The sequence below is a fragment of the Miscanthus floridulus genome, chromosome 11 (genome assembly GCF_019320115.1).
Source record: "Miscanthus floridulus cultivar M001 chromosome 11, ASM1932011v1, whole genome shotgun sequence".
NCBI lineage: Eukaryota > Viridiplantae > Streptophyta > Magnoliopsida > Poales > Poaceae > Miscanthus > Miscanthus floridulus.
In genome coordinates this window covers 42,517-66,302 of record NC_089590.1, presented here as the reverse complement: position 1 = coordinate 66,302, position 23,786 = coordinate 42,517, and the positions used below count along the sequence as shown (strand labels likewise).

General features: G+C 39.9%; 2 protein-coding genes and 1 pseudogene across 2 annotated transcripts; 1 reads left to right on the top strand and 2 right to left on the bottom strand.

Moving 5' to 3' along the window:
• Nucleotides 1-3,771: 3,771 nt before the first annotated feature.
• On the top strand, nucleotides 3,772-6,899 carry LOC136493867 (peptidyl-prolyl cis-trans isomerase FKBP43-like). Its single transcript, XM_066489995.1, has 3 exons — nucleotides 3,772-3,886; nucleotides 4,009-4,079; nucleotides 6,702-6,899. The coding sequence occupies exons 1-3, from the start codon at nucleotides 3,874-3,876 to the stop codon at nucleotides 6,897-6,899; spliced, it is 282 nt and encodes a 93-aa protein (XP_066346092.1). The 5' UTR covers nucleotides 3,772-3,873.
• A 2,640-nt stretch (nucleotides 6,900-9,539) lies between these two features.
• On the bottom strand, nucleotides 9,540-15,036 carry LOC136494751 (uncharacterized). The gene is made up of 9 exons (XM_066490926.1): nucleotides 14,915-15,036; nucleotides 14,729-14,799; nucleotides 11,911-12,104; nucleotides 10,708-11,004; nucleotides 10,480-10,618; nucleotides 10,112-10,199; nucleotides 9,983-10,024; nucleotides 9,849-9,897; nucleotides 9,540-9,739 (listed from the first exon to the last, which is right to left on the bottom strand). The coding sequence occupies exons 4-9, from the start codon at nucleotides 10,734-10,736 to the stop codon at nucleotides 9,541-9,543; spliced, it is 546 nt and encodes a 181-aa protein (XP_066347023.1). The 5' UTR covers nucleotides 10,737-11,004; nucleotides 11,911-12,104; nucleotides 14,729-14,799; nucleotides 14,915-15,036; the 3' UTR covers nucleotide 9,540.
• A 4,969-nt stretch (nucleotides 15,037-20,005) lies between these two features.
• On the bottom strand, nucleotides 20,006-23,221 carry LOC136493858 (uncharacterized; annotated as a pseudogene).
• Between the last annotated feature and the right edge of the window lie 565 nt (nucleotides 23,222-23,786).

Sequence of the window (23,786 nt, the reverse complement as noted above, 5' to 3'; positions counted from 1 at the left end):
TCTTTGTTAATCAGTTAGGTTGTCTCTAAATTATTTTTATAGTGGCATTGAAATATTCTTGCTATCTTGTCCATAATGTCTGAGTTATTTATGTGGTAGGTTCCCGATCGTAATGCAGTCGATGGTTTTGAGTCTTTTATTGAACCAAACTGAGTCGAGGCGACCCAAGGTTTAAGATCGTTTAACTAACGAGCCGAGCCAACTTTCTAAGAGGTCAAAACAACTTGAGTTTAGCGGAGACAACTTTATACTCAAATCTACGGAATGGTTATTTTTTTCTAATTTTGACAACTAACTAAATCCAAATTTCTAAATTGAGTTGGATCAAGCACTACTTGGTTTATGGGACGGAGGGAGTAGCACTACTTGATTCAACTCCACGCAAAAGGGCGAGTAGCATACTACTTGGTTTGAATTTATAAAGAAAAACACTATACAGTTCTAGGACATATTAGCGATATGACTAGTGATGAGGTATAATGACTTAGATTCCACTCAAAAGCTCTGATAAACAGTACCGATACAATGTCTAACAATATGACAAAATAAATTTAAAGTCTTGTTTTATGGGACGGAGGGAGTAAGTTGGAAATCAAACCTCAGTCATTAGAGCAAGTATAGTAAAGAGACAATTCCCCGTGTGCCATTAAAAAAGATCACAATGCCCTGTGTGTCTCTGGAAAAGTTCAGCGGTCTTCAGCGCCACTGCTCCAACTTTTTCGTGTCCTCCATGCCACTTCCGTCAGTTTGGACTCTAACGCCGTCAAACTGCAGGTGTGAAAAGACGAAAATATCCTTAAGTCTAAATATGTTATTAATTTTTTTGAGCATCTTAACGACTTCAAATGAAAAAACTCAAAAATAGAAAGTTGTAGATCTCGTCGAAATCTATAATTTTTATATAAAAAATATTTTTATTTAATTCTGCAAAAAAATAATATGATTTTTTAAGATATATTAATTATATCAAATCATTTTTTTTGCAGAATTCAATGAAAATAATATGATTTTTATTTAATTGCTGATGTGGAGGAAAGAGGAGATGAGAGAGAGGAGAAGCATGTTGTAAGCTTACAGCCGGCTTGGATACAAGAACAAGAAACTTCGTGAGAGAGACAAGTAGGCCACACATTAATAATGAAGATATAACCACTATATGAATAGGCTCAGAGGTAGGCTGCAAGGATTCGTACAGTCAGCAGCCGGTTATATAATTAGCCTTACTCTTAGAGTCACTAGAAAACCTGAGCTATCTTGGACACATAATAAAATCTCCGTGGTGACGACATTTTTCATTAAAAAAAGATCTTGCCATTAAGAGCATCTCGGAGAGTTTCCAAAAGTTTATTCCCAATCACTGATTTTTTTAACTCGCCAAAAAACATTGATAGCACAAACAACCAACAATTTCTAAAAAATCACTGCTAAAATAGATGCAGGCCAGTACCAGAAACTCCACCCTGGACGTTGGTGATGCCATTTTTCATTAAAAAAAGATATTACCACTAACTTGATAGTTCCATGTTTAATAAAAGCCCCTTTGGAGTCTAGGAACTTTAAAAAAATTATAGAAGTCAACTTATTTTCATAGAAAAAGTATCGAAAACAGAAAAAAATCTCCATCCAGCTATAACCTGGAAAGTAAATCTCATGATGATTGTATATAAAATTAAATAATTCTAGGTCTGATTAAATATAAAATACTAATATTTATGATGCATAATAAATATCGCTAGATTAGTAATGAAATATATATATTTAAAATAAGCTTATTTACAAAAATAAATATTTTTATAAATTTATTAATCAAACTTAAGATTATTTGCCTTAGTAGAAAGCAAAATTTACATTCTAGAAAGCACTGGGAGAGGACAGCAAGGCGTACCGCTCCATTGATAGCTCCTGGATTTTGTTTGAGGCTGTTTTTTTTTTGCCAAACGGGGTAAACCGAAACAGTTCCATCCAGGGAACCCCTTAAGAGCCTATTTGGTTCCACGTGACTAAACTTTAGTCCCCCATTTTAGTTCCTTTTAGTCCCTAAAATTATCAAACAGGGTGACTAAAACAGAGACTAAATGGTTTAGTCCATTAGTCTTTTGGGGTGGCTAAAGGGGACCAAAATGCACAATGGACAGGGGCTACCCCTCAATTATTGCCGGTCCCCACCCCTCCTGCTCCCCCCACGCCGTCGTAGCCAGTTCGTGACACCGCGCCGCCAATGAGGAGCGCCGCGACGCACAGCCACCGAGGAACCACTGTGGATCCGGCCATGGTGGACAGGGCACGGGGCGGATCCAGCCAGACGCCGTGTTGCGGTGGGGCCAGCCAAGGGCGCGGCGCGCGTCGGGCGACAGAGCCGGCGGGGAGTAGCGCGAGGCAGGGGCAGCGAGCCAACATGGAGCTCGTAGCTGGGGCGGACAGGGCGCGACGCGGATCCGGCCATGGTGAACAGGGCACGACGCGGATCTGGCCAGGGCGTCGCGTCGGGGCGGGGCCGGCCAGGGGCGCGGCGCGAGGGCGGCGGAGAGGCACCCACCGTGTGGGCCTAGGGTCTTGTTGGGAGAGGGGAAGAAGAAGATAAGAAGGGTATTTTGGTCATTGTCTAACAGCTTTAATGGTCTTAGTCCTGTGATCAAACAGGGCAAGGACTAAAGTTTAGTCTAGAGACTAAAGGAACCAAACGGGCCAATCTTACTCTCACATGGATTTAGGGTAGGATAGAGCTAAAAATAGTAGCTTTACCTGGCTCCAATCCATGCCCATGGGTCCCACCGTGCGAGTACACCGGATTTGCCCCAAGCAAAGGAGGGGCGCGGCCGTTGGGGCATGAGGCCACCTAGGCGCGATCGTCGAGGGAGGGGCGTCGCTGGCGGCTGGCGCGGAGGCTAGTGGCGCGGCTATGCAGAGAAGAAGGCCGCCGCAAAGAAGCTTGCGCAGAGAGAGGAGCAAAATACTACCTCTGTTTTCGTTTACTTCGTCACCGAATTTTTTTACTGTAGCAATTTTGACCATACGTTTTTTCTGCAAAAGATTTTTATATACATCAAGTTTTCACATATATGATTCTTTATTGAATATATTTTATTAGTGTTATATACATTGAAGTATCTAAGATTTTTTTTAGAAGAAAAAAACAGATGGTCAAATTTGCTACAGTAAAAAATTGTTGACAAGGAAACCCAAACGGAGGGAAGTAAGACAAAAAAATAAAGAGAAAGATAATATAGTAATTTCATTTTTAGCTTATCATGAAGAGCTGTTTTGTCGAACGGTAGCACTCGCTTCTCCCAGTTTATTGCAGCAATTCACCTCGTAAACCGTGCGTACAAGAGAGACAACCAGTCAACCACGAGTGCACTACCGGTACCGGAGTACTCCTAGCAAATATCGCAAATGTTACTAGTATAATAGCCAGGTAGTAGCCGACTCTTCGCCTTCCTCCCGGAGTCTTGGCAGGTCCGGCCCTGGGGGTTCGAGCTGGCCTTCCACGTTCGCGACTCCCGTGCCCTTCCGCCGCGCGGCTGCGACTCCGCCTTCCTGCGCGAGTGAGTGACTCCCGTGCGAGGCTGCGAGCAACGAGCGATCCCGTGCGTCTTGGTGATCTTCGCGAATCGCGACTCCCGTGCGAGTGCGAGCGGCCGGCGGCATCCACTTCCGTCTGTTGCTGGCTTCCTGCTCCTGGTCTTCGTATACGGAGGTAAGAACGAAGAAACTGGCCCTAAGCGGCCAAGCCCCCCTAATCAATATTTGCTCTTGTTCCCTATCTTTATTTTTACTTCTTTATTTAGACTGTCTTGGTGCTGGATAGCATCGCCACCTTTTTGGCTCCTCCCAGTCCCAGCTCCCAGCAACCTCCGATCCGATCGAGAACGCATGGCCTTCTGGGGTAAGGACTCCAATCACCAGCTAACTTTTCATCGGCGATCAATTTTATTTACTCCACCGCGAGTCTATCCATAGCCGGATCCATCTTTTTTTCTTCTTCTGAATCTTTCTCATGCTTTGCAGCTGTGGAGGTGAAGCCTGGCGAGCCGTACGTCCATGAGTCCTCCCGCCGAGGCCACCTCCGCATCACCCAGGTGATGAACGAAACCCCCGCCCCCCTCTTCTCTCTCTCATACACAGATGACCAAGAAACGTATCTTTGTTTCACTGGTCACAGTGCGAATGTGCGATAGGTACACGATTAATTCAGTCGAGCTAGCTCGTGTAGTTCTTATCACTGCGAGTATGATTTCCCTTTAATTACTCTCAACTCAAGGTTCCGGCCTTCCGGGTCTTTGTTTAATTGTTGTGATTGTGGTTGTGCTTCTAGTGAATAATTTATTTGACTAGGTTGTTTCAAAGTATTTAACCATTGGTGAAAGAGTTTGGATTTTATACCCACGGCATTTAACTATTAGACATGGTTCCACTTTATGTTTAGAAATGCAGTGATAAGGGCATAGGGCTGGGGTACCATTCAATAAACTACACGAAAGTTAAGAGGTTCTGTCTCTACAAATTTCAGTACTATGCCTATGCTGATATCAAGATTCCTGGTCTTTGTTTAACAATTGGGTTCATAAAGTTTGCATCTTTTCTTGTTCTGGTTCCCAGGTGTACCAGGTTCCTAGTCACTGCCTCCAAGGATTAGTTTACATTAGTAGGCTACCTCAAAGTATTTGACTGCTTGATGCTATTTGATAGTGAAGAGGACATAGCCAATCTTTGCGCACAGTTGTGATCGTCGCCTAAAAATAGTTTGCCTTGGACACTGTAAAGTATTCAGTGCATCACTACAGTCAAACTGCGCCCCTTACTTCCTCCTACATACATTCTGATGTCCTCTGTTTTCAAGGCACTGATTGCCCCACTTTAGTACAACCAGTGCACCATAGAACACTCTGCATAGAAATAGGAAATATGATTGTAAGTAGTTTCAGGTTTCACTTTCAGCATAATGTTCCAGAATCCAAAACAATGATGTCTATTTGGGAAAGAAACTAAGAGGAGAGTTGAGACTAAAGTATACTAATATAAACTTCATTGTTTGAAGGCACCAAACTCCCGAATAAAATTTGGAATTTGTGATATCAAACTCTGCAAATAAACTGAAAATTTGTCGATAGGAAGTGGTCATCACCCTTTTGTCTTGGCAACTGCTATTTGTACCATACTTTTTTCTGCCCATCTTAAATGTGTTACCCTTCCAGTTTGCACTTGCTCTGAAATATTTTTTATATGCTGAAAGATGCATTTTACATTTGTGTCAAATTACCCCTCCAATTCCAAAAGAACGCTGTTCAGGCTGCATCCTGTCTGACTTGTAAACTTCGGGAGCTAATATATGTTTTATCACCACTAGTGAAACCACATGTTGCCAAAATGACACTAGTCTATGTCAATGACAAATGAGGTTGGGTCTTACATGTCATTCACAGGCACAATGATACAATTTTTCGAGTCATATAATGGGCTCAACACATGAAAGATATTCGTAGATTTTGTAAACAAATGGTTTGAAATCTATTGAAAGTTTGAAACAGAATAACTGGTCGGTTAGTGTCAATGTCTAAAGCAGCATTCTTCTACTGGATGGATTCCCACCTATTGCATTTCATGCTTGCTGCAGTGTGCTTGCCAAATAAAATGTGTGATTTCTAGATTTACTTGCTTCTTTGTGTGTTCCTAACCTCAGATATGATAGGAGTTGTCCCTAAATATTCTTCTCAAGTTTTATGTAGTTTTAGTTACTGCTTAAATATCAATTTTATATGAGCTGGATAAAATCTTCGGCACTGACCTGTCAGATGAAACGATCTTTCACAACCATGTTAGTCATGCCTTTCAGATAATATATATTTAATTTAATGCGACTTGTTTGTATTAGAATGGTTTAGAGTTAGTTGGACTAGTATACACATGAGTGAAAGGATGTGGATGCTTGTGATAACGATTGCGACTTGTTTCTATTAAAATGGTTTACACTTAATCGGATTGGTATATATATGACAGTGACAGGATGTAAGATGCTTGTGATAAGAAATGGAGCCTGTGTCTATGAAGTAATAAGATTACTGTCCCCTTGTAATTAACAGATGAATATTGTATATATTCATTTAGTTCAGTGCATTCTTTGATTGATTTCCGTCCTCTGCCAGTGCTTGTGTTCTTATCTCTGTTCTTTTGCTGCATTTGGATGTCGTTCTTTCAAGAACCTTGTTTTAGGACATGTTTTATTCATTATTGATCGTTTTGTTTAATTGATGTAGCTGGTCAATCTGGTGTTGCTAATAACAAAATGTTTTTAGCATATCTAGTTATATTCTACATATGCAGTAGAGAAAGGTTGCACCATGGAGGGCATGTGTTCTATTACTTGTCTCTTTTGTATCCAAAGCTTTATTTGTTCATTCAGTGGCTTATAATAGATGATGCATGCTCTTAATCTGCAACTACAGGAAACCCCAGATAGCTTAGTTTTGTGGTACAATGCAAACAGATTAAAAAATGTGGATTTACCAGTAACATTACATGGAACATTTTCTATATTTATGCCAATTCAAAACAATTTTAAAAACTTGGAAGCTATGCATGACAATTCATCAAAACACCTGCTATAGAAAATATTTTCTGCATTGTTTGCTATACAGAACATGTGCAATGTTTAAGAAACTCTTGATTACTAAAGCATGTTTCTTTTTTTGTGTATTTTTCAGGCTACACTAGGTAATCTTGAGAGTGTTGGTTGGAGCACCATAGAATGCAGTGTTGGTAGTATGATGCCTGTGAGGCTCTGCGCATTGAAGTCTACATCGGGCATGTACAGATTAGACCTGGAATATGACGAGGAGCAAAATGTTGTTTTCTCTGTGATTGGGGATAGTTCAGTTCACCTGGCAGGATACTACAAGTAAGTGTATATATTATTCTTGGTATTGTTTTACATTGTTCTGGTATAAACATCAAATCACTAGAGTTTTACATTGTTCAGTATTCTTGGTAGAGCAACATTTTCCATTGCACAAATCAAAAAGTACATTTCATGCGTAGTTCGCAAGGGGTGGGGTGGCGCACTGTGCTTTAAGCTAAGGTATTGTTTTATTAATTTGGTCAGGTAATAGTTTGGCACTATTAAATTAGTACATTTTCAAGGTATTGAGTCTAACTGAATAGTAATTGAGTACTATTGATAAGACGGTAGGTCAGTTAAAGTTGTCGGTTTGCTTGTTTGTTTTGTCTTTACTTTTTCCTTTTTGCCACAACATGAAGGAAAAAAGAACTTCAACATATATGATGCTATAGTTGGTAAATCTAGATGGACAAGCACCAGTTCAATTTAATTATGTACTTATTTTATACATTAATGTACTAATATAGTATTTTTGTAGTTATTATCATACAGTCACATAAACTACACAACAGAGCCTTAGTTTTTTGTTTGGGTGTAGCATATATATCGTTCAACACAGAAGACTTGTGTTAGGAATGGCCCAAAATGGTTGCGTATGCCTTTCCTAGTTCAAGATTGTTGCTTACCTGATATCTTTTAGAGCCTATGTACATGAAATTAATCAGATATAATTAGATTTACAATTGCGTGTAGCATATTATATCAGCACACAAAACTTGTGTTATGAATGGACCATAATGGTTGGATATGCCTTTCCTAGTTCAAGAGCTGTTGCTTACCTGTGATATCATTTAGAGCCTATATATATACATGAAATCAATGAGATATAAATGGACCATAAGCTCTAAATCATGGTACTATCTTGATTTGTACTTATTTGTTGTGTACATGTTTTATCTCTGTAGGATCCCTGATGTTGTGCCAACGTACACGCTCTTGTAACACAAAGTCAAGAAGCTGATGATCGTGAAACCACACATGTTCACGGTATTGCACAGGAAACCACACATGTTCATGGTATTGCACAGGAACACAATGCTCTAGACACTGAAGTACATAATGATGGTACAAATCAAATGGTTGAGCAAGCTGGTATTAATGCTGTTGTCAACGTAGACGCGCTTGTAACACAATGCTCTAGAGACCAAAGTACATAATGATGGTCCAAATCAAATGGTTGGACAATCTGGTCTTAACATGAAATAAGGAATAAAACTAGTTGACTCATCTAGTATATTTTTTTTCTCTTTCTAATTATTTATTTTCATAGTGTGTATGTTTCATTTTGTAGGATCTCTGATGAAGTATCCCTTGGTTCTGGTCATCGTCCAGTCTACAAAGAAGATGTAGGAGGCCCTATCGACGAGTTGAAAATAGATGAACTAAAATCGGGAGATTGTAATGCTGAAATAGCATCTGATGGGAAGGAGGTCATCCTTAACTCAACCTTAGTATATATTAACATTCATTAGCTTGTATAATTTTTTGTGCATCTGATAGAATTGTATTAGATGTTTATAACAATGTCTAAGCTTTTTTTTAGCAAAGTCTTACCTCTTATAGTAAATTAGAATCTCTCTCCTCTCCCTGTCCGTGCACAAAATTATTGATGACTACTCTTAAATAATATATCACAGTATGGGCAGTTTTTTATACATTCCTTGACCTGGGAAAAAGGAACACGTTAATGATTTTAAGGTTACTTGTGTAGGTTGAAGTGAAATATATTGGAATGCTGAAGGATGGGAAAGTTTTTGACTCTTCTGAAGGTCACCCTGCCACTTTCAAGTTCACGCTCGGTAAAAGATTGATAAAAGCTTTCATTTCTGTTCCATGTCTAATCCTTTAGATGATCACAACATATATGCATATTCTGATGGTTTCAGATGCTCACAAAGTAATTGCTGGATGAGAGCAAGGAATTCAGGGTTATAAGCATTCTTTACTAAAGCACACATCTCATCTTTATTTTTGTGATAATTTGGTTGAAACCAGCTTTAGTTTGTCCTGTAGGCATCGGTGGGAAAAGGAAACTGACCATTCCTCCTGCTCTGGCGTGAGTGTCTCATTTCATTCACATGCTTCTTTTCTTTCATTAGAATATGCACGTTCACGTTTCATGCACACTTGTGGAAGGGAAAACTAAATTTGTGCTTATTTTTTAGGTATAAGGACAAACCATAAAAGAAAACAAGACCAGATGAACCACAAAAGGAGACGATACCAGACGAACCACAAATGGAGATAATACCAGCCAACTCATGACTTGTTTATGAAATTGAGTTACTTAGAGTGTCGGATCCTGGTGAAGAGAAACCTAAAAAGAAGAAGTCGAAGAAGTCCCGTTCGGTGAATCGTCACTAGATTGGAGCAGCAAATGATGTATTTTGGTTCCTTTTTAGATAGCACATCATACTCAGTACAGACTAGAGTTCTTTTGATGTATTGTGACATGGGGTATGTCGTTGGATCAGTGGATGGTGAACTTATTGACAAGTGACCATCCACTGGTCGTGTCAATAAGTTCACCATCCACTGATCCAACGACATACCCCATGCCACAATACATCAAAAGAACTCTAGTTTGTACTGAGTATGATGTGCTATCTGAAAGGGAACCAAAATATATCATTTGCTGCTCCAATCTAGTGACGATTCACCGAACGGGACTTCTTCGACTTCTTCTTTTTAGGTTTCTCTTCACCAGGATCCGACACTCTAAATAACTCAATTTCATAAACAAGCCATGAGTTGGCTGGTATTATCTCCATTTGTGGTTCGTCTGGTATCGTCTCCTTTTGTGGTTCATCTGGTCTTGTTTTCTTTTGTGGTTTGTCCTTATACCTAAAAAATAAGCACAAATTTAGTTTTGCCTTCCACAAGTGTGCATGAAACGTGAACGTGCATATTCTAATGAAAGAAAAGAAGCACGTGAATGAAATGAGACACTCACGCCAGAGCAGGAGGAATGGTCAGTTTCCTTTTCCCACCGACACGCATGCCTACAGGACAAACTAAAGCTGGTTTCAACCAAATTATCACAAAAATAAAGATGAGATGTGTGCTTTAGTAAAGAATGCTTATAACCCTGAATTCCTTGCTCCCATCCAGCAATTACTTTGTGAGCACCTGAAACCATCAGAATATGCATATACGTTGTGATCATCTAAAGGATTAGACATGGAACAGAAATGAAAGCTTTTGTCAATCTTTTACCGAGCGTGAACTTGAAAGTGGCAGGGTGACCTTCAGAAGAGTCAAAAACTTTCCCATCCTTCACCATTCCAATATATTTCACTTCAACCTACACAAGTAACCTTAAAATCATTAACGTGTTCCTTTTTCCTAGGTCAAGGAATGTATAAAAAACTGCCCATACTGTGATATATTATTTAAGAGTAGTCATCAATAATTTTGTGCACGAACAGGGAGGGGAGAGAGATTCTAATTTGCTATAAGAGGTAAGACTTTGCTAAAAAAAGCTTAGACATTGTTATAAACATCTAATACAATTCTATCAGATGCACAAAAAATTATACAAGCTAATGAATGTTAATATATACTAAGGTTGAGTTGAGGATGACCTCCTTCCCATCAGATGCTATTTCAGCATTACAATCTCTCGATTTTAGTTCATCTATTTTCAACTCGTCGATAGGGTCTCCTACATCTTCTTTGTAGACTGGACGATAACCAGAACCAAGAGATACTTCATCAGAGATCCTACAAAATGAAACATACACACTATGAAAATAAATAATTAGAAAGAGAAAAAAAATATACTAGATGAGTCAACTAGTTTTATTCCTTACTTCATGTTAAGACCAGATTGCCCAACCATTTGATTTGGACCATCATTATGTACTTTGGTCTCTAGAGCATTGTGTTACAAGCACGTCTACGTTGATAGCAGCATTAATACCAGCTTGCTCAACCATTTGATTTGTACCATCATTATGTACTTCAGTGTCTAGAGCATTGTGTTCCTGTGCAATACCATGAACATGTGTGGTTTCCTGTGCAATACTGTGAACATGTGTGGTTTCACGATCATCAGCTTCTTGACTTTGTGTTACAAGAGCTTGTACGTTGGCACAACATCAGGGATCCTACAGAGATAAAACATGTACACAACAAATAAGTACAAATCAAGATAGTACCATGATTTAGAGCTTATGGTCCATTTATATCTCATTGATTTCATGTATATATATAGGCTCTAAATGATATCACAGGTAAGCAACAGCTCTTGAACTAGGAAAGGCATATCCAACCATTATGGTCCATTCATAACACAAGTTTTGTGTGCTGATATAATATGCTACATGCAATTGTAAATCTAATTATATCTGATTAATTTCATGTACATAGGCTCTAAAAGATATCAGGTAAGCAACAATCTTGAACTAGGAAAGGCATACGCAACCATTTTGGGCCATTCCTAACACAAGTCTTCTGTGTTGAACGATATATATGCTACACCCAAACAAAAAACTAAGGCTCTGATGTGTAGTTTATGTGACTGTATGATAATAACTACAAAAAATATTATATTAGTACATTAATGTATAAAATAAGTACATAATTAAATTGAACTGGTGCTTGTCCATCTAGATTTACCAACTATAGCATCATATATGTTGAAGTTCTTTTTTCCTTCATGTTGTGGCAAAAAGGAAAAAGTAAAGACAAAACAAACAAGCAAACCGACAACTTTAACTGACCTACCGTCTTATCAATAGTACTCAATTACTATTCAGTTAGACTCAATACCTTGAAAATGTACTAATTTAATAGTGCCAAACTATTACCTGACCAAATTAATAAAACAATACCTTAGCTTAAAGCACAGTGCGCCACCCCACCCCTTGCGAACTACGCATGAAATGTACTTTTTGATTTGTGCAATGGAAAATGTTGCTCTACCAAGAATACTGAACAATGTAAAACTCTAGTGATTTGATGTTTATACCAGAACAATGTAAAACAATACCAAGAATAATATATACACTTACTTGTAGTATCCTGCCAGGTGAACTGAACTATCCCCAATCACAGAGAAAACAACATTTTGCTCCTCGTCATATTCCAGGTCTAATCTGTACATGCCCGATGTAGACTTCAATGCGCAGAGCCTCACAGGCATCATACTACCAACACTGCATTCTATGGTGCTCCAACCAACACTCTCAAGATTACCTAGTGTAGCCTGAAAAATACACAAAAAAAGAAACATGCTTTAGTAATCAAGAGTTTCTTAAACATTGCACATGTTCTGTATAGCAAACAATGCAGAAAATATTTTCTATAGCAGGTGTTTTGATGAATTGTCATGCATAGCTTCCAAGTTTTTAAAATTGTTTTGAATTGGCATAAATATAGAAAATGTTCCATGTAATGTTACTGGTAAATCCACATTTTTTAATCTGTTTGCATTGTACCACAAAACTAAGCTATCTGGGGTTTCCTGTAGTTGCAGATTAAGAGCATACATCATCTATTATAAGCCACTGAATGAACAAATAAAGCTTTGGATACAAAAGAGACAAGTAATAGAACACATGCCCTCCATGGTGCAACCTTTCTCTACTGCATATGTAGAATATAACTAGATATGCTAAAAACATTTTGTTATTAGCAACACCAGATTGACCAGCTACATCAATTAAACAAAACGATCAATAATGAATAAAACATGTCCTAAAACAAGGTTCTTGAAAGAACGACATCCAAATGCAGCAAAAGAACAGAGATAAGAACACAAGCACTGGCAGAGGACGGAAATCAATCAAAGAATGCACTGAACTAAATGAATATATACAATATTCATCTGTTAATTACAAGGGGACAGTAATCTTATTACTTCATAGACACAGGCTCCATTTCTTATCACAAGCATCTTACATCCTGTCACTGTCATATATATACCAATCCGATTAAGTGTAAACCATTTTAATAGAAACAAGTCGCAATCGTTATCACAAGCATCCACATCCTTTCACTCATGTGTATACTAGTCCAACTAACTCTAAACCATTCTAATACAAACAAGTCGCATTAAATTAAATATATATTATCTGAAAGGCATGACTAACATGGTTGTGAAAGATCGTTTCATCTGACAGGTCAGTGCCGAAGATTTTATCCAGCTCATATAAAATTGATATTTAAGCAGTAACTAAAACTACATAAAACTTGAGAAGAATATTTAGGGACAACTCCTATCATATCTGAGGTTAGGAACACACAAAGAAGCAAGTAAATCTAGAAATCACACATTTTATTTGGCAAGCACACTGCAGCAAGCATGAAATGCAATAGGTGGGAATCCATCCAGTAGAAGAATGCTGCTTTAGACATTGACACTAACCGACCAGTTATTCTGTTTCAAACTTTCAATAGATTTCAAACCATTTGTTTACAAAATCTACGAATATCTTTCATGTGTTGAGCCCATTATATGACTCGAAAAATTGTATCATTGTGCCTGTGAATGACATGTAAGACCCAACCTCATTTGTCATTGACATAGACTAGTGTCATTTTGGCAACATGTGGTTTCACTAGTGGTGATAAAACATATATTAGCTCCCGAAGTTTACAAGTCAGACAGGATGCAGCCTGAACAGCGTTCTTTTGGAATTGGAGGGGTAATTTGACACAAATGTAAAATGCATCTTTCAGCATATAAAAAATATTTCAGAGCAAGTGCAAACTGGAAGGGTAACACATTTAAGATGGGCAGAAAAAAGTATGGTACAAATAGCAGTTGCCAAGACAAAAGGGTGATGACCACTTCCTATCGACAAATTTTCAGTTTATTTGCAGAGTTTGATATCACAAATTCCAAATTTTATTCGGGAGTTTGGTGCCTTCAAACAATGAAGTTTATATTAGTATACTTTAGTCTCAACTCTCCTCTTAGTTTCTTTCCCAAATAGACATCATTGTTTTGGATTCTGGAACATTATGCTGAAAGTGAAACCTGAAACTACTTACAATCATATTTCCTATTTCTATGCAGAGTGTTCTATGGTGCACTGGTTGTACTAAAGTGGGGCAATCAGTGCCTTGAAAACAGAGGACATCAGAATGTATGTAGGAGGAAGTAAGGGGCGCAGTTTGACTGTAGTGATGCACTCAATACTTTGCAGTGTCCAAGGCAAACTATTTTTAGGCGATGATCACAACTGTGCGCAAAGATTGGCTATGTCCTCTTCACTATCAAATAGCATCAATCGCAGTCAAATACTTTGAGGTAGCCTACTAATGTAAACTAATCCTTGGAGGCAGTGACTAGGAACCTGGTACACCTGGGAACCAGAACAAGAAAAGATGCAAACTTTATGAACCCAATTGTTAAACAAAGACCAGGAATCTTGATATCAGCATAGGCATAGTACTGAAATTTGTAGCGACAGAACCTCTTAACTTTCGTGTAGTTTATTGAATGGTACCCCAGCCCTATGCCCTTATCACTGCATTTCTAAACATAAAGTGGAACCATGTCTAATAGTTAAATGCCGTGGGTATAAAATCCAAACTCTTTCACCAATGGTTAAATACTTTGAAACAACCTAGTCAAATAAATTATTCACTAGAAGCACAACCACAATCACAACAATTAAACAAAGACCCGGAAGGCCGGAACCTTGAGTTGAGAGTAATTAAAGGGAAATCATACTCGCAGTGATAAGAACTACACGAGCTAGCTCGACTGAATTAATCGTGTACCTATCGCACATTCGCACTGTGACCAGTGAAACAAAGATACGTTTCTTGGTCATCTGTGTATGAGAGAGAGAAGAGGGGGGCGGGGGTTTCGTTCATCACCTGGGTGATGCGGAGGTGGCCTCGGCGGGAGGACTCATGGACGTACGGCTCGCAAGGCTTCACCTCCACAGCTGCAAAGCATAAGATTCAGAAGAAAAAAAAATGGATCCGGCTATGGATAGACTCGCGGTGGAGTAAATAAAATTGATCGGCGATGGAAAGTTAGCTGGTGATTGGAGTCCTTACCCCAGAAGGCCATGCGTTCTCGATCGGATCGGAGGTTGCTGGGAGCTGGGACTGGGAGGAGCCAAAAAGGTGGCGATGCTATCCAGCACCAAGACAGTCTAATTAAAGAAGTAAAAATAAAGATTGGGGACAAGAGCAAATATTGATTAGGAGGCTTGGCTGCTTATTCACTATCGGACTCTTTGAGTTTGCCGAGTGCCCGAAACACTCGGCAAAAGACATAAAATACTTGGCAAATGGTTCGCTGAGCGTAACACTCGGCGAACAGCACTCGTTAAAAACAGTGACGACAAAGCTAACTTTGCCGAGTGTCTTTTATCGGGCACTCGGCAAAGCCTTTGCCGAGTGCCCGATACTCAGCAAAGTTGAAACCGAAAAAAACCCGAAAAAATAGGAATTTTTATCCAAAAAATATTTTTTATCAATGGAGGCCCCCACCGGCCAGTGCCCACCCATCTACGATATTTTTCGCGTGAATTTCATGGCTACGCGGCCAACGCGATTCGAACCCGAGACCTCCCGCTGTGCATGTACCTACTCTACCACTACACAACACTCTCACTTGTGTCTGGATTCCGTTTTAGTTCCCAATATATTATACTAAACCGAGTGTAAATTACATGTTTGATGTCCTAAACGAATTCAAATAAAAAAGTTGTAAACTACAAAGTTTCATAACTTTTCAAGATCTACACTTTTAGTTTAGGAAGTTTTTCCATCCGAGGTCGTTTACAAAATTTGAATTTTAAAATTTTGAAATTCAAACACAGTTTTGCATGACAAGATGTTTTCAAATCAAAAAGTTGTAAACTACAAAGTTTCATAACTTTTCGCGATCTACACTTTTAGTTTAGGAAGTTTTTTCATCCGATGTCGTTTACAAAATTTGAATTTTAAAATTTTGAAATTCAAACACAGTTTTGCATGACAAGATGTTTTCAAATCAAAAAGTTGTCAACTACAATGTTTCATAACTTTTCGAGATCTACAGAGTTTATTTTGGTTGTTTTTTCATCCGAGGTCGTTTGAAAAGTTCGAATTTTAACATTTTAAAATTCAAACGCAGTTTTGCATGACAAGATGTTTTCAAATCAAAAAGTTGTCAATTACAAAGTTTCATAACTTTTCGAGATCTACAAAGTTTATTTTGGTTGTTTGGTCATCTGTTCATCCGACATGGCCGTTCTAACATTGTTCACAAATCTTATATATCTCTCTTGTAGTTTCATAAACTACAAGGGAGATATGTTAGATTTGTGAACAAATTTATTTTCACTTTGTCGTATGAAGAAAAGACCAAAACAAACATTGTACATCTTGATGAGTTATACAACTTTGTAGTTGAAAACTTTTTCATTTGAATTAATTTACTGCTTCAAAATGTGCTTTGAAATTTTCTTTGTCGAGTGTCAAAAAAATAACACTCGGCAAAGAAGCTCTTTGCCGAGTGTCAAAAAAACACTCGGCAAATAAGCTCTTTGCCGAGTGTCAAAAAAAACACTCGGCAAAGAGCTTATTTGCCGAGTGTTAAAAAAACACTCGGCAAAGAGCCTCTTTGCCGAGTGTCAAAAAAAACATTCGGCAAAAGCGTCTTTGCCGAGTGCCCGAAAAACAACACTTGGCAAACCACCTGGCACTCGACAAAGAGCCGGTCTCCGGTAGTGATTAGGGCCAGTTTCTTCATTCTTACCTCCGTATACGAAGACCAGGAGCAGGAAGCCAGGAACAAACGGAAGTGGATGATCGATCTCCATCGGTGAAGGTCTAGCTGGAGCATCAACAAAAGTGCTGGAACCATCGTTCTAGGCTCCAAGCTCCTCCCTGATCGATCGCCATCAGTGGCTGCAGGTTCCATCTGACGAAGAAGACGACGACGAAATGCTCTCAATCGACGGGAGGAGCTCCGGCCAGACCTTCACCGACAGGTCGTAGAGCTCCCTGTCGCGGAGCTCACCGCTCGAGCCACCGGAGGCGATCACCTTCTTGAACCTGTCCTTGAGGTTGTGCACCTTCTTGGTGACGTCACCGGATGTGGCGTTCTCCCGCTTCAGGTCGACCCAGCGGCAGATGGCGTCGAGGAGCGCAGACAAAGAGCCTGGCAGCCGCCAGGACTCGAGGCGCTCGTCGGCGAGCGCAGTGAGGATCTTGACCTCGTAGGAGAAGACCCAGGCCACGTTGCGCGGTGAACGCCTCTTCCGGCAGTTGGCGAGGAGCTCGCCATCGGAGTCAGAGTAGGAGGAGGTCAAGACGACGGGGCCTGCCTTCGAGTCGGCCGATGATGACATCTTCCAGTTGCTCGCCTCTTGTTCCAAATCAGAGGAGGAGGACAGGGTGATGACGTTGGGCTTGGAGCCGGCCGATGACGACCTCTTCTAGCTGCTCGCCTCCAGCTCGTCGTCGGAGGACAGGATGATGACGTCGGGCTTGGGGCCGGTCGACGACGGCGACGAGGAGGACAGAGCAGCGCCAGACGTAAGTCGTGGCAAGGTGGGCGCCATGGCCGGTGACCAAAAGGCGGAAGTGGAAGGGAACTGAGCTCCTAAGTGAGAGATACAGGCAGGTAGAGACAAGATGAAGTGGGGAGAGCAGAACAAGACAAGCTAGGGAGGAGAATGCGGAGCGACGGCAGAGATTTGGCGCCGACGCCAAACTGTTTGGCGCCCAAGCGGTGCCTAATCTTAGTTGAGGCCCCCCAATGTCTCATTATCCGTACACAAGCATTTATTTAGGATGACGTTTTTGTTATAAAACATGTTGCCAGCGGTTAGGATATTTTCCTCTCCGTCTCTCATGATGAACATAGTAAGTAAAAATAGAAGAACAAATAGACACAAGATAGAGAGACTATTCTTTATTTATCTGAATATTGGTCATTACAACATAGAACTCTCACATATATATAGTCCTGCCAAGGTCTAAGAGTTTGGTAAGAGCCCACATACAAACATTAGGATTCCTCCTTCTCCTTTCCTTCTAGGATAGAATCCATATATTTTACAACACTCCCCCTTGGGGCGATTACCATGATATACACATGCCTCGTTAAAAACTCCATCCGAAAATCTGGTGGGAAAAAACGGTTCTTGGAGAAAAGAGTACATGCATTCATTAATTGCATTGCATATGTTGTCTCATTAAAAACCATGTGTGAGAAACCTTTAAGTAAAAACTCACATAGGAAAAAAGAATACAACATTTAACCTTCTTAGTCATGTATTCTTCAAGATATTCTATTCTTCATGATAGATATTTATTTTCATGATCTATGCATAAACTTCAGTGTTTTAGCAAATATGATCTACTTGATCTTTGTAATTCTAGTAGTTTCCCTTCAAGGTAGATTCAATAAAAATATACTCCCCTCATAAAGCCAAATTTTGAACTTCATTGCTCGAACCACACTTTTCATAAATGTGTGCTTAATAATGGTATGTAGTACCACAATATTGTATCTTTCAAAAAGATGGCTCATAAGTCTTCTATGAATTATATGGTAATTAACAAGAGCAATATGCTTCATGCATAATAACTACTTATTAGTTGTGCAAAACAAATAAATTTTATCCTTCAAAGTAATAAATCCTTTCGGAGGATTATGGGAATAAATAAGTTACAATGTTCAATTTCTTCTAGATAGTGTATCAAACTTATACTAGAGTTTGAGTACTTATAATTCTTTCTTAGTGGATTTTTAAATTATATGTTCTACAAATCTTCAGGACTTTGATTGTACCACTAAATAATAAATCCAGTCTTGCATTTGGCATTTAGGGAATAATTCAATTGCCAAAGTCACCATTATTCTTATACCTTCTATGGTATTTTAGAGGATATATCAACAATTTGTTGCTAGCTTTATAATATACATTTAATGAGTGTTTGTATATGGCGAAATAGCCATTTTCGTCCCTAAACTATCGCCCGAGGCTCAATTTGGCCCCTGAACTATCAAATTGTCCACTTTCGTCCTTCAACAATCGATTTCGGACTCAATCTCGTCCGTTCCCCTTGACAGCACGCCACGTGGCTAGCTAGACATGCGTGATGTCTGTCCTACCCCTCACTCACTTCTTTACCCGTTGGGCGGCTGACGGTGTTTCCCTCTTCCCCGTTTCCTCCCTCTCGTCCTCGTCCTCTCTGTTCGCTCGTCCTCTCTGTTCATCGTCGCCACCGGAGAAGAAGACCCACTGGCCGCCGGGTCCCCAGTTCCCTCTCCCTCATCTGCTTCATTTGATTCATCTCCCCTGTCTCCCCCATATGCTAGCTCCATCGCTCCCCCATCTGTTCGCTCCATTGTGGAGGTGGCGACCGCTGTGGCCTGTATCCCCATGGAGCATGGATCCAGGGAGGGGAGAGGGAGAAGGTCGACACCAATAAGGGGAGTAGCGCCAGATCCCGGAGCGTCGAGTTCTGGCGCTCATGAAGCTGCGCGCGCAGTGGAGGTGAGTATAGAGTTGTTGGCGTTTGGGCTAGGGTTGATTTGAATCGGGGATTGATTTGATTTTTGATAAAAAAAAATCATCGATTTGGTGTAGCTTGAAACACTGCTTGAACAACATTCAGAGGGGATGCTGGTGAGGACAGGGCTTACATGCCGGCATGGATTCTCCCTAATTTTGTGTTGTTGTTGGTCTAGTCCAGACACAGGAAGAAGGTTCCTGGCGTGCTCACAAGTTGAGCAGCCTTGTGATTTCAAGTATTGGATCGATGAACACTTTGAAGGTAGAGCAAAAAGGGTGATTCAGGACCTAGTTTCCATGAGGCACAGCATGTTGGAGCTGTACGAACATTCAGCTGGACAATGGGATGATATGTATGCTGATCGACAGAGAGCGAAACAAGAAATTTGTGAACTGAAATGTACTATTAGAGAACAACGAGAGTGCATTGTAATCTTAATTTGTTTTAGCATTGTAATTGCTTATGGCATATGGCTCATTATGTAACCACTGTTTGAGGCAATGAGAAATGAATGCAAAAACAAATTTAACATGTCTCATGCTCATGGTTTTGACATAACAAATACAAGTGTTCACGACATTATGACTAAGTGATACAAAAGCATTGCTGCTTTGAAACTACATTGGCAAGCTACATCATCTTATTCTTTGAATTCACCAGCTCTGTTGTTTTTTTCTGGGATGAGCTGCTTTGGCCTGATGCTGATCCACAGCCAAGTGAAATCGAATGGATTTTTGCAGAGGCACATCCACCTTTTACATTGATTGTTGCCTTTGCAAATGAGCCAGCAGTCCCAGCATTGGTTTCAATGACAACAAAAGCACTCCCTCCAACAGATGCCTTTGCCGATGCTTGAGCACTTGACTTCGCAGATGCTTGAGTACTCTCTCCAAAAGATATCAGTCTTCTCTTATGGCTAGATTATAAACAGCAAAGCCAATTTAGGCAAATATACAATTTACTTAGGCTGTAGCATGGACATGTCGGAATTATTACTAACCTGTATAAATGATGAACCCTCAGGCATCTTACTCTTACTTGATGATGCCGCTATGGATTTTCCTTTAGTTTGCTTCGACTGTGCAGGTTCAATTTGCAATGGGCTTGAGTGACTTGCATTGGTGGTGGGAGGATTATATGACCCAGCTTATTCTTGCTGTTGTACAGTATGGACCAAGTTAGTAAAATGAGTAAGGAATGAATATAGTGCAGCAAGGAAAAATAGTAAATTCAGTAAACACCATTTTCATAGAGCATGTCCTCGAGTTGTGACCATAAATTCCACAGCGACGACATCTAATTTTAGTACCAACTTTTGACGAATTGGTTCCAGATTTCACTGGCTCTGAAGGGTCTTTTCTCCTATTTTTCTTTGGTCGGCCTAACATCTTTTTTACTCTAGGAGGCAATGGTTTGGGATTTGGAGACACAGGCCAAGCTGACTCATGTTCCACTGGCTGCAGTACATGTTGGTATGTCTTCTTGTATGTCTTAAGTGAGAAGCACTCATGTATGTAATTGTTAGGCTCTTGTGCCATTTTGAATAGGGCAGCACAATCATGTTGGCATGGAATCCCAGAGACTTGCCAGTACCTACATGAGCATGTCTTGCTTCTCAGGTCTACTGTGAACCTATTTTTTTTGTCTCTCACTTCAAATCCAGCATCACCATTCCATAAGACATGACAAAACTATGTCCTATGCCTAATCTTGTTGAATTTCCTGATAATGTTAGGACACACTGGCATTGTCCACCTCTCACTATTACTCCTATTTTCTTGGATTCTTCTAGTCACCTGGATCCTGATGTCCTCCAACATAGTAATAATAGGCTTGAACCTTGATTCTATAATCCAACTATTGAATGATTCACTCATGTTGTTGTCAACTGATTCACAATTGGATCCAAGTCTAAACCAAGCTCGAGACCAATGAATAGGATTTGTTTTCTCCAAATCCTGCCATCCCCGAGGAGTTTTTGCAGCAAGCTTACTCTTGTAATGCTTAAACAACTGCTCATTAGGTGCCTTTGCAATCTTCCAAAACCTCTTTTGGTACTCTTGCAACCTATATTTCTTTCTATGGAGTTGGCATAGATGTAGCGTGCACACATCCTATGCTCAGCAAATGGAAACAATGTAGATACTATGCTTAGCAGCCCCTGCATAAAATGGACACAAATGATTTAAACATTTTGTTTTAATGATTAAAATAGCCCCTGCATAAAATTGACATAAATAGACATAAATTTATCTTTTGTTGGTCTGTTATAAACACCTAGCCTGCTGCTCCAACAGGTATGTTGATGTCTTTCTGAAGATGCCTAAGAAACCAATTCCATGAGTCTTTATTCTCATATTCCACGACAGCCCATGCAATTGGGTAAATCTGATTATTTGCATCCCTGCCAATAGCTGATAACAACTCACCTTTCAATGGCCCCTTAAGGAAACAACCATCAAGCCCAATTATCCTCCTGCATCCTTCTAAGAATCCTCTTCTACATGCATCAAAACATACGTAAAACCTCTGAAACACATGGTCTTCTTCCTCTAGGTCAAGGGCAACATGCACACTAGTTCTAGGATTACTACGCTACAACTCCAGAGCATAGTCAAACAACTTGGAGTACTCACCAGTCTGAGTATCCATTATTTTCTTCATTACACATGCCTTTGCTCTCTTAACCATTGTGATTGACACATCCACTCCCATGTCCTCTTGTACTGTCTCCTTCATTGCTCTAGCCTTCCAAGATGGATTAGCCTTGATAGTACTCTCATACCTCTCACATATCCTACTTGTAGATAACCTTTTATTTTTAAGCTCAGGACAATAAGCATGGTTGGGATTATAAGTTACAATCTAAAACCAATCAGATCTTGAGTTATGGGAAGCATATAGAAGCCAAGGACAACCTTTCCACCTACAAATAGCCCTAATCCTTTTTTGCTCATTCTTCACATATCTGATATTTATCTTCATCTTTAGTGCATACCTCTCTATAGCATCCTTCAATTGATCATTTCCTCTAAAGCACATGTCAACTGCAAACTATGGAGTATCAGTAGAACTGTCAAATATTGGGAACCTGCACTTCCTTCTTGTAAAGGCACCATCACTGTCCTCATCATATGATGCATCACCATCTGAATCAAAGTATTCAACACCATCTCCACCTTCTAAGACCTGATTATTACTGTCTAATGGAATATCTCCACCTTGTATGCCATCAACCTCAATTGGGTTGTCCATTGGAATATCTCCTCTCTTCTTTACTTCTAACATAAACTCTTTGTATTTGGTTCTTATCTCCCTAACTTCATCATCTTCATAACTTGTGAAACCTATAGTGTCATAGCCATCACTCTCTAATTCTAAATCTTCTGCTTATTCTTCTTCATTCAGACTATCCTGACCATGGGTTGGACCTTCCAAACACAGCATGTTACCACTCTGAACAAATTTGTCCCTATTTTGGATAGTTTGTTCCTCAACAATAGGTTCTACATGATCCAAATCAATGATATTATCATCTCAAAATATGGCAAATACATCCTCATCTGCATACTGTGTTCTAGATTCTTCATTCCCACCCATGTCAACTGATTCAGTGTATATATCTATAGCTCTAGCAGTTCCTAGCTCATTAATCATGTCCAAACATGACTTGTCATCTACAAGTAATCTCATTCCACTGTTCAATTCTACACCATATGGCAACTAGAATATCCTAACAGATCTAGGAAAAGTTGTGTGATCCAATAGGTGGCCTTCAAGTTCTGGGATAGATATCTTGTCCTTCTCTATGTGGGACACTCCACAATCCCCATCGCAATACGACATCTTTGACGCATCAAGAACAAATTCCCCATTAAAATGAAATCTAACTTCCAGTACCTACAATTCAGACATTGTTTTGCAGCCCTACAGATCCACTATATGGTCAAATTTAAACATTCTACAAGGAAATCAAATGCAATTGCAAAACCAGTGAAGTGCCACTTCATCTCACCTTTGCAACACGTCCACTCCTCTTCCTGCGTCGTGGTTGCCTATGAGTAGGGGTCTGTCTGCCCAAGGATGAGGGGCATGCCTCCACTAGGAGAAGGGGTGCGCCTCCACCCCTTTGAACAATCTAGCATCCCACACTGATCTCCGCCCCAAGCCAAAACCCTAACCTACCTATGTAGCTGCCATGACGAACAGAGAGGATGAGGACGAGAGGGAGGAAATGGGGAAGAGGGAAACATCGTTAGCTGGCCAACGGGTAAAGAAGTGAGCGAGGGGTAGGACATACATTACGCATGTCTAGCTAGCCACGTGGTGTGCTGTCAAGGGGAACGGACGAGATTGAGTCCGAAATCAATTGTTGAAGGACGAAAGTGGACAATTTGATAGTTCAGGGGCC

Bases quoted from the DNA above. Each gene is read 5' to 3' on its own strand.
- LOC136494751 (XM_066490926.1), bottom strand. From the start codon at position 10,736: ATGGTTGGGCAATCTGGTCTTAACATGAA. The intron at 10,200-10,479 runs GTCATCCTCAAC...TTACTTGTGTAG, and splicing joins TAGCATCTGATGGGAAGGAG to GTTGAAGTGAAATATATTGG. The intron at 9,898-9,982 runs GTTATAAGCATT...TTTGTCCTGTAG, and splicing joins ATGGGAGCAAGGAATTCAGG to GCATGCGTGTCGGTGGGAAA.
- LOC136493867 (XM_066489995.1), top strand. The intron at 4,080-6,701 runs GTGATGAACGAA...TGTATTTTTCAG, and splicing joins GCCACCTCCGCATCACCCAG to GCTACACTAGGTAATCTTGA.